The 16,182-nt window shown below is 40.5% G+C and overlaps 1 protein-coding gene and 1 long non-coding RNA gene across 7 annotated transcripts in view; one reads left to right on the top strand and one right to left on the bottom strand.

Moving 5' to 3' along the window:
- Positions 1-16,182, top strand: part of fggy (FGGY carbohydrate kinase domain containing) — a 302,066-nt gene that overhangs the window by 133,645 nt on the left and 152,239 nt on the right. For all 4 annotated transcript variants that reach the window (XM_059984315.1, XM_059984316.1, XM_059984313.1 and 1 more), the window contains one exon: positions 8,047-8,175. In XM_059984315.1, coding sequence (XP_059840298.1) covers positions 8,047-8,175 — 129 coding nt within the window. The remainder of the gene's footprint in view (positions 1-8,046; positions 8,176-16,182) is intronic.
- LOC132401945 (uncharacterized) overlaps positions 1-16,182 on the bottom strand; it is an 83,060-nt gene that overhangs the window by 62,231 nt on the left and 4,647 nt on the right. The window lies entirely within an intron of this gene.

The following is a 16,182-nucleotide window of genomic DNA, read 5'->3' as shown; positions in this document are numbered from 1 at the left end:
TATACCCACCACTCTCTGTGTGAAAAGGTTGCCCTCAGATCCATTTAAAAACTTTGCTTTCTCACCTTAACTCTATGTCCCCTATTTTAGACTCCTCTACTTCCAGAAAAAGACTGTGAGCACCTATTTCAAGATTCAGAATATATAAGGTCACCCCTCAGACTCCTGCAGTCCAAGATAAAAGTCCCAGTCTATCCAAATTCTCTTTAAATCTCAAGCCCTTCAGTCCTGGTAACATCTTTGTGAACATTTTCTATACCCTTTCCCGTTTAATGACATCCTTCCAAGAGCTGGATGACTAGAAATGCTTACAATAGTCTAAATGCAGTCTCACCAATGACATGTATACCTACCCATTGCATTGACCGATGAAGCCAAGTGCATCAAATGCCTTCTTCACCACTCTGACTATCTGTCTTGCCACTTTCAGGGAACTATGTACCTTTCCCCTAGGTCTTTCTGTCTGTTGGGTATTTAATTTTTCAGTAATATTTGAGTAATCTTATGTGTGTATATGTATGTGTGTGTGAAAAGGCAACCTTTTCACACGGAGAGTGGTGGGTATATGAAACATATATATTTTGATTAAGCATTCCTGTTTGTTTAAACAATTCATTACGGGTTATATGTACAGTGGTGCTAAAAAGTTTGTGAACCCTAATTTTGCATAAATATGACCTAAAATGTGATCAGATCTTCATGCAAATCCCAAAACTAGTTTTGCTTATATGATGAACAATATATTGGAACATTTAGAACGAATCCACTGTTGATTGCAAAATTCATTAAATTTCTTAAGTGGAATCAAAAGGAAAGGGAGCATAAAAGGAAGCATATGCTGCTGAATTGAAGAAATTGTCTGAGCTTTGTAAATTTAATGATGTACTGAGAGATTATTTAGTTTGTGTAATCTTACAAGAAAGCATTAAAAAAAGGATACTATCTGAAGCACAGCTTACATTTAAAAGCACAGTTGAAATAGCTGTATCAATGGAAAGAACAGCCAGAGTTGCAATTGAGTTGCAGTCAGGAATAAAATTGCAACGTCTAAACAGAACCATGCCTGGCTGAACAGATTACAGTTCTGTTGTGCAGGGGCTGACATACAGAAGATCAATGTAAGTTTAAAGGCAAAACTTGCAGAAAATGCAACAATGTAGGACACAAATAAAGAGCATGATGAGCAGACTAAATAAGTGTGCTACACAGAGAAGACAAAGATAAAGATCAAGTTTCAGTTTCAAAAGGAGCACTAATCTGCATGCTGTTGTTGAAAAACCTGATACTAATAATGAGAGTGATACAGGACTGACTAGCCTTGAGATTTACAATGTGAAAACTGAAAATAGACAAGCAATACAGCGTATACCAGAAGTGAATGGCAGTTTAATTAAAATGGAATTGGACACTGGTTTGGCTGTTTCAGTCACTCTACAAATGAGTTTGAGTGGCATTTCAAATATACTAGAAATTGTGGCTGCAGATATCCAGCTAAGAACCTGTACTGGAGTAAAGGTAACTTCTGTGGGAATGACATTCATGACAATGAAATACAGCAACCAACAAAGCATATTGAGCTTGTATGTGGTAAAAACAGGAGGAACTGCATTGTGGGGGTGTGAATGACTGAAACAACTACAACTTGGTTCGAGATCCATCCACTATTTGCGTGACACATTACCAGCAATTAAGCCATAGGAAAGCGAAATGGTGCCACAGCAATGTTCAAGGATGATTTTGGAAAACTCAAACATATCAGGGATAAAATAGTGTTAAATGAAAACCTGCATCCAGGTTTTGTAAAGCCCGTCCTGTTCCTTATACCATCCATGATAAAGTAGCCAGTGAGGTAGATCACAAGGAGGCTGAAAGAACTCTTTCCAAGGTTGAGTGGAGCCCACTGGCAATGCCTGTGGTCCCAGTTGCCAAGAAGAATGGGTCTGTCGGGATCTGTGGTGGTTTTAAAGTCACCATCAGCCCAGCACTGAAAATAGATCCAGAATGAAAAGCCAAGAAAAGGAGAAGAAAAGTGTCCAGGTCCATAAGAGCTACTTCCTGCAGTCTCAGTCAATACCTATAACCATCATGGAGGAGACCCCAGAACCTGAGATTGTTTCACAGCCACAAGTCTCAGCCGCCAAGCAGAGTGATCCCTTTGTCAGGAAAGATGTTATCCCACAAGAGTAAGAAAGCTTCCACAGTGATTAAATCTTTAGGCCTGACAATTTAATATTTGCTATGATGTGGATATCTATATATAATAGTATATTATATAACATACTATGTGTATAGTTGAGATGCGTTCTCTATTGAGTTTGAGTCTTTAGCTAAGCAGAGAAGAGTGTTGTGTATTTAATATATTGGTTCATTAAGTATTCTTGTTCATTTAAATAATTACGGGTTATATGAATAAACTAGACAACCGGGTGACCCGTTGGGGCACCCTTTGAGAGAAAGGTAGTGCAGTCTGATGTGATGTGCTTTGGAAATTAAAGAAGAAAAACTCAGTTTATTAAAGAATAAAGACGTGGAAAGACAAATATAGCTCCTCCTCATTTAACGAAGAACACTTTTGATGGCAACATTTCTGGTTGATCTGCCACCCTTCAAGAATACTCTAATGTTTTCATTTCTTTATCCCTGGCTTAAAGCCACATACAGCTGAACATGCTGGAATACCGGTTTCTCCAGATAAATCAACACATTCTCCATGGTTTGGCCTTGCACCTTATGTATAGTCATAGCAAGGCATGACTATATTGGGAATGGCTCCACTGAAGAGGGACATCTTCCCCTTCTGATAAATTGAGAGTTATTCTTGAGATCATGACAATGTCATTTTTTGAATGCACCAATGTTTATCTTTGCTATGAGGAGATTGTCATGCATTTCTTCCACCATCATTTGCATTCCATTGCAAAGCCTTGGTGGATCCAAGTTCCTCATTGAAATGATGGGAGATCCCCTCCAATTCCAGTTTATGTTGTGGCAATCCAGAGAGTTCGACCGAATAAAGGAATTCTGTTGGAAAATGAGTGGCATTAGTTCCTTCACTTACGGCATTGAAGGAACACTATTCTTTCATGATTCCAGCAAGCATCTAATGCATGTGAAGTTTATTTTTTTGCATCATTTCATTGAGAGGAACCAAGATAGAATACCTCGAGAACAGTTCTGCAGGATTGTCGAATGTCGGGTAGATGATATCAATGCATTCTTCAAATAGAATGGCAGAATTGTATCTTCAGGTAATTCGATTTCATTGTTTTCATTTTTCTCAATCTTGTGTTCTCCAACATCCAATAAGAACTCATAATATTGTTCTTCTCCCTCACTCAATCGCATGTTTCTCTTCAATTGAAACTTGAAGCTTCTCCATAAGTAGGATTTTTTATGCATGGATTCTCCACATCAGCATCATTTCCTCATTTCACAACTGCTAGAAGCTGACAGAAATTGCCACAACAAATGGTTAACATACCCCTGAAAGCCTCATTCTTGCATACATCACGAAGAGTCTGGTCCACAGCTTTGAAGCTCTCCATCCTAATCATGGGGCACTCATCCTAGACAATAAGCCTTGCATTTTGGAGTAATTTTGCAGTATTGTGGTTTTTATCGATGTTACAAAGGGCATCTTCATTGACTTTGAGGGGTATTTTGAATGCACTGTCCTACCACCAGGCATCAATGTTGCTGCAATACGTGATGATGCTACAGCAATAGCAATACCTCTATCTCCTTAACTTTAGCGAGAATCAAGTTGATGACAAATGTCTTGCCTGTTCCTCCTGGTGCATCAATGAAAATCGTTGAAGAGAGATTCCTTTCCTAGCAGTTGCACATATATTCATATACTTCTCTTTGCTCATTACTCAATAGGGGCTCCTTCTGTGAAACAAATTCCTGCTGTTTTTTCTCTGTTGTATTGCAATTCAAGCAATAATTCCAGATTACCAGCACTTTGAGTAATAGTACCGTTTTTTGGTGTTGGCAAGTTATATTCTTCAAGTGTTTTGCCCAAGTTCTCAAGTTTCTCTTGGAAATATAGAAGAGCTTGTCCCTGGTGCCTCTCATCGATCATGATATTAGGATCATTGATAATTCTGCTCTCCATTTGTAAGAAATCTTAAGACATTGCATTCTTGAACCTATTCCATAATTGCTGTGGATTGTTGATTTCAGTCTCTCATTGCTCTGGGCATTTTTGTTCTCTCTGCTTCTTCCATAGTTTGCTGCCAATGAGCATCAGCTTGCAACAATCCTCTCTTTCTGCAGACGTCTTGAATGATGGAAGGATATCTCCATCATATGTTTTCAATGATTCGAAAGATACTGGTCCCTTTATGTGATGATGAAGAAGAAGCCTCAAATAGTAGAGGTCACCACTTCATGGAGAAATGATATACATTCGACCCAGAACATTTGCTTCAAAAATCCCAGAGTACTCCTCCACTCTTTTCCCCATTCTCCTTCTTACCCATCTCTTATTAGTCCAAGTGTAGAATCTGGGAATATCCGCATAGTACAGGGTTCTTGCAAGTGGATCACGAGTGCAAAGATCCATGAATGCTGTTAAAGTGGTTCTTGCCTTATCAACATTCAGTTGCACAACAGCATTAACTCGAAAGAATACTTGATGCTGTTGGGGAAGGTGCTCTTGAAGGTGAACAACGGCTGGTTCCCTCTTGTGAATTAGAAATCCAAGTATCGATCTAACAGCTTCAGAGAGCCCCATATATCTACCTGTCAAATACTGTGTGATTTCGTCTTCTCTATTCACTCCAAAAATTGCCTGATCACTCCCCTTCATGGTATACTTCATCACATAATTGATGGACTTGACAGATGAGCATTTTTCTACATTTAGATGACAATTGAACAGCTTCAATAGTTGGGCATTATAGGGGACCACCCATTCAGAAGTTATAGTTCGACTTTGTCGTTCCACTTGATGACCTTCGAATCCTCCCAGTTCCACAGACCGTCTCCTATGCACGGGATATGAATCATCCCCACACCTTGTATGCTCAACAAATGGCTTTGGGTACCTCTTACTGCATGTACCGTTTTGCCAACATGGTGATTTAGTGGTTCAGTACGGACCATGTATCATGTGCTTCAATACCAATTCATGCAGCTCTGGATCTTCATTTGGGTCTGGTATTTCTGCTTGCGCGCATCTATCATAATCTTGTGGTCTCGGCTTGGATGCCTCACCGAGCCACAGCAGACAGTGCAAATGAGGCAAACCCTGCTTTTGGTATTCCACACTTACAATCTAAGCGATACACCTACCAAAGAGCCCATCTGTTCCAGTGAGGTACTTCATAAACAACTGTCTATTCAAGTCAAACACTCTCGCGATTAAATCTGGCCGATTGTTTGGTTGCTGATGCAAAAAAAGATGCTGTCGGATTTTAGGCCAGTTTGGATTGCATGTCATTGTAATGGACAATGAAGCATTACCATACTTCCATATGTACATCATGGCATCCTGACATCGTTCCATCATGTATCTTGGTCCACCGACAGAGGCTGATGAGCCTTCCGATGTTCCTGAAATCATCACCATCATTCCGTTCATCAGTCAGGCCTCTGTACGTTGTTGATCTCAAGGTTGCTTGATTCATTCGGATGCAGCTCAGCATGTCGTCTTCAATCTTAGCAGCCATATCGACCAGGTATTGTTGGAATAGATGTCCTCCTCTGAAAACGTTATTAAATTCATCTTCATGGTTCATTATTCGATTGGCATAGTAATGCATTGCCATCAGTTTTTTGTTGTTCGTCATTCGGAGTTGATGGTGCTAGCTATTGTCTCCAAGTGGAAAGAAAAGTACGTATTGAAAGCTGTCATATGAGCGATGGGTCGCTGATGTAGTGCAATATTCGTTACACTACATACACTGCGAATATTACAAGAAATTTCTAAATTTTTAAGGAAGTAATTTCCTGAGATAATGTTAGATATTTTATGGCATTAAGCCAGTTTTTTTTGTAATGAAGAATATCATCTTTGTTGGGTTTTTCTGAAGAATAAGTGGGGAATATTATAACAGCCAAAATAAGACAAAATAAGTTCATGATAAATGCATTGTCTGGTAATGGGTAAGCTGTAACTTGGCCAAGATAGTGGATTTAAGAAAGGTAAGTCTACTGTTTGAGGTCTGTAGCTCCCAATGATTTCTGATGGAAAATGCACACCCATGTTTGGTGCAGAGAGAATGAAGCTAAGATTTGAGCAATGAACACAAAGTGTTGGATTAAGGTACCCCATGCAAGGCTTACTGAGAAAGTAAGGAGGCATGGGATCCAAGGGGACATTGCTTTGTAGATCCAGAACTGGCTTGCCCATAGAAGGCAAAGTGTGATTGTAGATGGGCCATATTCTGCATGGAGGTCTGTCACCAGTGGTGTGCCTCAGGGATCTGTTCTGGGACCCTTCGTGATTTTTATAAATGACCTGGATGAGGAAGTGGAGGGATGGGTTAGTAAGTTTGCTGATGACACAAAGGTTGAAGGTGTTGTGGATAGTGTGGAGGGCTGTCAGAGGTTACAGTGGGACATTGATAGGATGCAAAACTGGGCTGTGAAGTGGCAGATAGAGTTCAATCTGGATAAGTGTGAAGTGGTTCATTTTGGGAGGTCAAATATGATGGCAGAATAGAGTATTAATGGTAAGTCTCTTGGCAGTGTGGAGGATCAGAGGTATCTTGGGGTCCGAGTCCATAGGTCGCTCAAAGCAGCTGCACAGGTTGACTCTGTGGTTAAGGTGGTGTATGGTGTATTGGCCTTCATCAATCATAGAATTGAATTTAGGAGCCGAGAAGTAATGTTGCAGCTATATAGGACCCTGGTCAGACCCCACTTGGAGTACTGTACTCAGTTCTGGTTACATCACTGCAGGAAGGAAATGGAAGCCATAGAAAGGGTGCAGAGGAGATTTAGAAGGATGTTGCCTGGATTGGGGAGCATGCCTTATGAGAATAGGTTGAGTGAACTCAGCCTTTTCTTCTTGGAGAGATGGAGGATGAGAGGTGACCTGATAGAGGTGTACAAGATGATGAGAAGCATTGATCATGTGGATAGTCAGAGGCATTTTCCCAGGGCAGAAATGGATGCCACAAGAGGACACAGGTTTAAGGTGCTGAGGAGTAGTTATAGAGGAAATGTCAGGGATAAGTTTTTTACTCAGAGAGTGGTGAGTGCATGGATTGGGCTGCTGGCAACGGTGGTGGAGGCAGATACAATAGGGTCTTAAAGAGATTTCTGGATAGGTACATGGAGCTTAGAAAAACAGAGGGCTATAGGTAAGCCTAGCAATTTCTAAGGTAGGGACATGTTCAGCACAACTTTGTGGGCCGAAGGGCCTGTATTGTGCTGTAGGTTTTCTATGTTTCATGTTCGATTTTCTAACTCAGCAGGTCAGGCAGCATCTATGGAGGGAAATGAGCAATCGGCATTTCAGGCCCAAGCATTTTATGTGTGTTGCTCAACATTTCCAGCACTTGTAGAATCTCTTCTGTCTCCCTGAAGATTGATTTTGATGTATTGAGTAGATGAATACTTTGTGGGTTATCATTATCTGATTTCAAATGAACAATTCCAATTGTGGAGGAACCAGGTGCTGCTGCAAATATGAAACCATGCCCTAATGAGAAATAAATACTTCAGACAACAAGTGACTGCTGTACATTATAAATTGAGTTGAGGAGGTTAGTGTCTCTGCTTCACAGCCTGACTGATTTTTCTTCCACTAATAGATTATTATTTGGATATAGGGCTTGCAAGTACTGTGTTTTTTTAAGTGGAACTAATAATTGTTTCCAGTAATCAAGGCACTATTATGTTGCAAAACACCTCAGGAATTCAAAAGTTAAGGGAGATTTTGCAAGAGAAGCAGGTGCAAATATCCAGTTTATGCATTTCAAAAATGTTGACATCAGTAAGTTCCAATAACTTATCTAAATGCACCTGTCTCTGGTGTACATGAATATGATGCTTGTTCTGCTACCCACAAATTTCTTTTTCTGTCTGATCCAGGGAATCACGTGTTGTCTCCTGGAAGCCGAGTCGGAAATGGCTTGACATCAGTTGCTGCTCAAGAACTGGGATTACCCAAGGGAATTGCTGTGGCAGTGTCTTTGATCGATGCCCATGCTGGAGGTTTAGGTATTCTTAAAAATAGCAGTTACAATCTAATTAGTGAAAGATTTTAATATTATTTTAAGGAACATTATTTTATTGGATCATTTCATCAACTATATTTTTCATTAATCTTAAGGAAATTGTTCTTTTTAATGATGGTGCAACATTAAGAAAAGGATGAAAGCTGAAAGTGTTATATAACAGAATTAAAATCATGGTAAATCTGGGAAGTATAATGGAACCATACTTTCCAGATGTTATTAGGTGTTCAGTTATTTATCCCTTTCAGGATCAGTGTTGCTGTAATCATATGCCATGGGCTAAGAGGAATGATAGCAAAAACAGATGCATTTAGTAAACACTTTGTTGTCATAATGGAGAGATTATAGATTCTGAATGAAGGTTCGAGAATGGATTGATTTTCTTCATAATCTTGATGAATATGAGGCACATATGCAGACGTATGAATTTATGTGTGGTCTACAGCTCTGGAAGAATTTAAGCATTTAAATTGCTTTGGACATGTTTATATACCTGTTATTAACCAAATAACATTACATGTTCTTTCACTGAGCCATCAGCACAGGCAATATATACACTTTCAGTGTCTTTTCCATTTGTGCCGCACCGAAAAAATCAGGTACAGACATCTTCAGTATATATATTTGCTTTGTCACTACTTAGTAACATGTACTTGCATTGAAATCTTTTATGTCTAAAAAGAGCTGTCCTCATGTACTCTCTGCTATCTTCAGCATCTGACAACTTCAAAGACTTGGATAGCTTTTCCCATAATTTCTAGGTCACCACTGCAATACGTTTCTCTGTAATAGGATCTTTCCCAGGCACCACCAGGGAAATTTGCCAGGTAGTTCAGACAGCAGATCATTTCTGTACAAAGTAAGTGACTGATGCCTTGAATACAGGAAAACACCTTCAAACTTTCCCAGTAGAAAGATGATATTAACTCGAAAGGGTACAGAATATTCATTGCCTGGCAGACTTTACAAGTTCATTCAGACTGTTATATATAGAACACATGCAGCTTTCAAAGCTCCATACTATAACTCCAAAGCACAAATCAAAGACAGTGATCCACTTGTTAATATGTTAGAATTTTTGTGCATGTCAATGTATATTTATAAGGAAAATCCATGACTTTTAAAAAAATTTGATAGTAATTTACAATGCCTGATGACTTTAACAATTCTCAGAGAATGATTAGACCAGTAGTATTTTTTGTAGCCTTGGTTCTTGATTCAGTTTGGACCCCCTACCCATCACAGAATAGCAGGCACCTTGGTGTCCATTGTTAGTGCATCATAGTGATGTTTTGCATTGATATTTTTTAGTTATCTGAAATTGTCCACACAAGTTACACACAGTTAATATTTACTGATTCAAAGATAATTGAGAACATGGTGAGAAAGTTGAGACTCAAGGTACACAATAGAGTTTGAACGTAAGATTAACATGGACTGAGCGAATTCAAAGATGTGAAAATTGGTTTGGAATTGTGAGGGGTTGCAATTTTTCTCCAAAACATATCTTGTTGCACTATATTTCAGCTAACATGGAACGGAAAATGTTTGGCGAGAATGAGTTTTGATATGAGAATAAGTGTAATGTTCAAGGACGTTACAGCAGCAGACAGAGTTAAAGGAGTCAAGTAGAATTAATAGCAAACAATAAACTGTTGGAAGAATTCAACAGGTGAGACGGCAACTGTGGAGGGGAATGGATGATTGGCATTTTGAGTCAAAACCCACCATCTGGACTGAAAGAGTAGCAGGGAGATAGTCAGTATAAAGGGGTGAGGTTGCCTGTGTAGAATACAGACAGGAAGTATGTGTGAGGCTGGTGTTCTGTGCTCAGTGTTAGATGTGGGAAATCCTGGAGACTGCCAGCCTCCCGGATGGCCACATCTGCGCCAGGTGTATTGAGCTGCAGCTCCTTAGGGACTGTGTTAGGGAACTGGAGATGCTGTTCGATGACCTTCGTCTATTCAGGGAGAGTGAGGAGGTGATAGAGAGGAGCTCTAGGCAGATAGCCACACTGGGGACTTGGGAGGCAGATAAGTGGGTAACAATCAGGAGAGAGAAGGGTAGGAGTCAGATGCTAGAGAGTACCCCTATGGCTGTCCCCCTTTACAATAAGTACTCCTTTTTAGTATTGTTAGTGGGGACAGCCTACCTGCGGGTAGCAACAGTGGCTGCACCTCTAGCACAGAGTCTGGCCCTGTGGCTGAGAAGGGTAGGGAAAAGAAGAGGACGCCACAGTAGGGGACTCTATAGTCAGGGCGTCAGACAAGCAGGAAAGAAACTCAAATGGTAGTTTGCCTCTCAGGTGCCAGGGTCGCGGATGTTTCTGATCGCGTCTACGATATCCTGAAGTGGGAAGAACAGCCAGAGGTCATGGTACATATTGGTACCAACGGCATAGGTAGGAAAAGGGAGGAGGTCCTGAAAACAGACTACAGGGAGTTAGGAAGGAAGTTGAGAAGCAGGACCTCAAAGGTAGTAATCTCGGGGTTACTGCCTGTGCCATGTGACAGTGAGTATAGGAATAGAGTGAGGTGGAGGATAAATGCTTGGCTGAGGGATTGAAGCAGGGGGCAGGGATTCAGATATCTGGATTATTGGAACCTTTTGTGGGGCAGGTCTGACCTGTTCAAAAAGGGTAGGTTGCACTTGAATCCCAGGAGAACCAATATCCTGGCAGGAAGGTTTGCTAAGGCTATTGGGGAGAGTTTAAACAAGAATTGCTGGGGGGTGGGAACCAAACTGAAGTGACGGAGGAAGAAGCGATTGGCTCATAAATCGGGAAAGCATGGAGACAGTGTGAGAGGGAGGATAAGCAGGTGATAGAGAAGGGACACGCTCAGACTGATGGTTTGAGATGTGTCTATTTTAATGCTAAGAGTATCATGAACAAAGTGGGTGAGCTTGAAGTGTGGATCAGTACTTGGAGCTATGATGTTGTGGCCATTACAGAGACTTGGATGACTCAGGGACAAGAAGAGGTCAATAACTTGACTGGGTGTTTTTTATAGACCTCCCAATAGTAACAAGGACATCCAGGAGCAGACAGGGAGACAGATTCTGAAAAGGTGTATAAATAACTAGGTTGTCATGGTGGGAGATTTTAATTTCCCAGATATTGATTGGCATCTCCCTCGAGCAAGGAGTTTGTTAGGTGTGTTCAGGGGGGTTTCTTGACACAATATATAGATAAGTTTACAAGTGGAGAGTCTGTACTTGATCTGGCATTGAGAAATGAACCTGGTCAGGTGTCAGGTCTCTCAGTGGAAGAGCATTTTGGAGATAGTGATCACAATTCTATCTCCTTTACCATAGCATTGGAGAGGGATAGGAACAGACAAGTTAGAAAAGATTTTAATTGGAGTAAGGGGAAATATGAAGCTATCAGGCAGGAACTGGGAAACATAAATTGGGAACAGATGTTCTCAGGGAAATGTACGGAAGAAATTTGGCATATGTTCGGGGATATTTGTGTGGAGTTCTGCATAGGTACATTCCAATGAAACAGGGAAAGGATAGTACTGTACAGGAACCATGGTGTACAAAGGCTGTTGTAAATCTAGTAAAGAAGAAAAGAAAAGCTTATGAAAGGTTAAAAAAACTAGGAAATTATAGCAATCTAGAAGATTATAAAGCTAGCAGGAAGGAGCTTGAGAATGAAATTAGGAGAACCAGAAGGGGCCATGAGAAGGTCTTGGTGGACAGGATTAAGGAAAATCCCAAGGCATTCTACAAGTATGTGAAGAGCAAGATGATAAGACGTGAGAAAATAAGACCAATCAAGTGTGATAGTGGAAAAGTGTGTATGGAAACAGAGGAGATAGCAGAGGTACAGAAAAGGATCTTGGTGATTGTAGGGATGACTTGCAGTGGACTGAAAAGTTTGAACATACAGATATTAAGAAAGAGGATGGGCTGGAGCTTTTGGGAAGCATCAAGTTAGATAAGTCACCGGAACCAGATGAGATGTACCCCAGGCTATTGTGGGAGGCAAGGGAGGAAATTGCTGAGCCTCTGGTGATGATCTTTTCATCATAAATGGGGATGGGAGAGGTTCCGGAAGATTGGAGGGTTGCAGATGTTGCTCCATTATTCAAGAAAGGGAGTAGAGATAGCCCAGGAAATTATAGATCAATGAGTTTTACTTCAGTGGTTGGTAAGTTGATGGAAAAGATCCTGAGAGGCAGGATTTATGAACATCTGGAGAGGCATAATATGATTAGGAACAGTCAGCTTGGCTTTATCAAAGGCAGGCCGTGCCTTACGAGCCAAATTAAATTTTTTGAGGATGTGAGTAAACACATTGATGAAGGTCGAGCAGTAGATGTAGTGTATATGGATTTCAGCAAGGCATTTGATAAGATACCCCATGGAAGGCTTATTGAGAAAGTAAGGAGGCATGGGATTCAATGGGACATTGCTTTGTGGATCCAGAACTGGCTTGCCCACAGAAGGCAAAGAGTGGTTGTAGATGGGTCATACTCTGCATGGAGGTTGGTAACCAGTGGTGTGCCTCAGGGAACTGTTCTGGGACTTCTACTCTTCATGGTTTTTATAAATGACCTGGATGAACAAGGGGAGGGATGGGTTAGTAAATTTGCTGATGACACAAAGGTTGGGCGTGTCTGGATAGTGTGGAAGGCGGTCAAAGGTTACAACGGGAGATTAATAGGTTGCAAAACTAGGCTGAGAAGTGGCAGATGGAGTTCAACCCAGATAAGTGTGAGGTGGTTCATTTTGGTTGGTCAAATATGATGCTAGAATATAGTATTAATGGTAAGACTCTTGGTAGTGTGGAAGATGAGAGGGATCTTGAGTCCGAATCCATAGGACACTCAAAGCTGCTGCGCAGGTTGACTCTGTAGTTAAGAAGGCATACAGTGCATTGGCCTTCATTAACCGTGGGATTGAGTTTAGGAACTGAGAAGTAATGTTACAGCTATATAGGACCCTGGTCAGACCCCACGTGGAGTACTGTGCTCAGTTCTGGTCGCCTCACTACAGGAAGGATGTGAAAACCATAGAAAGGGTGCAGAGGAGATCACAAGGATGTTGCCTGGATTGGGAGGCATGCCTTATGAGAATTGATTGAGTGAACTCGGCCTTTTCTCCTTGGAGCAATGGAGGGTGAGAGGTGACCTGATAGAGGAGTACAAGATAATGAGAGGCATTGATCGTGTGGATAGTCAGAGGCTTTTCCCTTGGGCTGAAATGGCTAACACAAGGCGGCACCAATTTAAGGTGCTTGGAAGTAGGTACAGAGGAGAGTTGAGGGGTAAGTTTTGTATGCAGAGAGTGGTGAGTGCATGGAATGTGCTGCTGGCGATGGTGTTGGAAGAGGATACGATAGGGCCTTTTAAGAGACTCCTGGATAGGTACATGGAGCTTAGAAAAACAGAGGGCTATGGATACCCCTAGGTAATTTCTAAGGTAAGGACATGTTTGGCACAGCTTTGTGGGCTGAAGGGCCTGTATTGTGCTGTATGTTTTCTATGTTTCTAGAGATGGTAAGAGCTGGCTAGCAATATGTGGATCCATGTGATGAGTGGTCAGTGGCAGATGGTGTCTGGTGAGGAGTGGTGGGCAGATGTTGAAGATAGGGACCAAGTTTTTAGGTGATAAGTGAAGTCAAAAAAAAGGCTGCAGATTACGGAATATGATATGACAGGAGGGTGAAGAGTGGAACCAAATAAGGGAGGAATGCTGGACAGATGTGAAGAATGGGGAACGAGGATAGAGGATTCAGTGGGTGGAGGGTACAAGTGAAGAGCAAATGGGATAAATGGTGAAGGGAAAAGAAACTAGGTAAGGGGGGCTTGTGATGGTTTTGGAAAAAAGGGAGATTGTGAGAGGACCTGGACCAATAAGGAAAGTGAAGAGCAGGTTATCTGAAATTGGAGAACTTTATTCATGCCATCAAGTTATATACTACTCTGGTGGAATATAAGGTACTGTTCTTCAGGGGATACATTGAATGTATTTGACCTCATATGCATGCCCAAAGACCTGCATGTCTAATACATAAAAAACCTGACAAATTTTATGAACGACACAATCTGTGTAGTGACTTTCTTTTAGATTAAATTAAACTAATAAATTTTTCTTACAAAAATCTTACTGTGATGCCAAGAAATTTTGATGCGCCTGGACATGTAAAAATGAACGATTAAACAGTACATCTGGATGTTATACACTCTCTAAGTGAGAATAATCATCGAAACGTTTCACAGAATCTTAATACTTGTTAGTTTTGTTATAAATTGTGGAGAGTTTATTCATTGCTGGAACTTGATCTCAGTTGTGTCTCATTCTGTATTGTATCACTTAAAAGTATTAAGTGTTCAAAATAACGTGACTAAGTGTAATGTGAAACAAAACTATCCACTGGCCTTGGGTTATATTGTTCTTAGTGTTTCTGAGTTCTGATATCAAGGTTACTGACTTTTGGTTTCTGTCCCAGAATGATTCACCCACAGCCACATTACTCACAGAGTACCACTTGTTTGAGGGACTCACCCTCTGTCTGTGCTACTGAGGAACAGAGCTCCCTTTCCTATCTGCATATCTCGGACAGGATGCAGAGGCATAGAACACTACCACTGATAACTGCCTGCAGGGACTGGTACTACCACCTGGGATTACAAAGAATAGGACATTATTTCAGGAGACTTTCTTAAAAAAAACAGCTTAATTTACATGCTTCATGCTTCAAATAATGTCTATTAATAATAGTTTATCATCTCCCATGTGCAACCTATTCCTTTTTATTTATTTTTGCATGTTCTTCTTTGTTTTTAATGTAGCCTTAAAATTGCTCTTTGTTTGCCCCAAGTTTAAGCAGCACTGCTGACCCAAGGCAATAAAAATTGTGCAGGGAAGGGAATGCATACTGACAGCACATGGAATTTTTATTTGTTATTTTCTTGACAATTAGGCTGTACTCAATCTTTCTGAGTACAAAAACATCAAATTTCCAAAGTAGGGTTTGAAACAACTTTTCTTTTGCCAATGTTTTGATGCTTTGGAGCATTTACAGTGTTTGATATTGCACTGAGTGCAAGTTTTATTTCCTTTTACTCCAAAGTAGGTATTAGAATGTAATGTTTTGACTCCTATTGGATGAGGAAGAGAAAATTTTACAGGGATCATCTGATCTCTGATAAAGTGAATTTGCTTTAAAATTGAATAATTACACCAATCCCAGTGCCATGGATGGAGGAGAATCCTCAAAGGAGAGAGAAATTGCAAACTCCGAAAGGGAGAGTTTGCTTGAGGATAGAATAATTCATGGCATGACACTGCAAATGTCAGGAACATGAAGTAGATATCAAATGCGTAAAACGTGTAATAGGAGCCGAGTCTTCACTGGTATTTAATAAGGTTCTTCGAATCAGAATCAGATACATTATCATTGACATAAGACATGAAATTTATTGTTTTGCGGCAGCAGAACAGTGCAAAGACATAAGAATCTGTAAGTTATAGAATTAAATAAATAGTGAAATGAAAAGGAATAGAAAATTTTCGTAGATTCATGGACTGTTCAGAAATCTGAGCCACCACAGTACTTAATAATCCTAACAATTGGCATATGGAATATAATCGGTAACTGGACAGCCACAGCTGATAGGAGCAGAGTATTCCAAAGATTTAATAATACTTCAAGTGAACATATTGTATCTTTCCCCACCTCAATCCTAGGTACCTGGTTACTTATTGTGAGATTGAAATTTGAGCTCATAAATAAGTATTTCGATGTAGTACTCGGCACCTAGTCAGTGCACCTCCTCCAGCTAGAAAGACCACCAAAATTGGGTGATTTACTATCCGAGTAGAAAATTCGGGTTGAAACAAATTCTTATTGGAATTCTAAGACTTTTCTTCTTCTTCATAGACAGTCCCTAGGAATTGAGGCTGGCTTGCTTTGATTTCAATTTTATGCCCACACATTTGGTTGATGATGCCGATATTGGAACAGCTGACTTCCACA

Source organism: Hypanus sabinus, chromosome 11, assembly GCF_030144855.1.
Source record: "Hypanus sabinus isolate sHypSab1 chromosome 11, sHypSab1.hap1, whole genome shotgun sequence".
Classification (NCBI taxonomy): Eukaryota; Metazoa; Chordata; class Chondrichthyes; order Myliobatiformes; family Dasyatidae; genus Hypanus; species Hypanus sabinus.
This window is presented reverse-complemented; position numbering and strand designations above follow the sequence as displayed.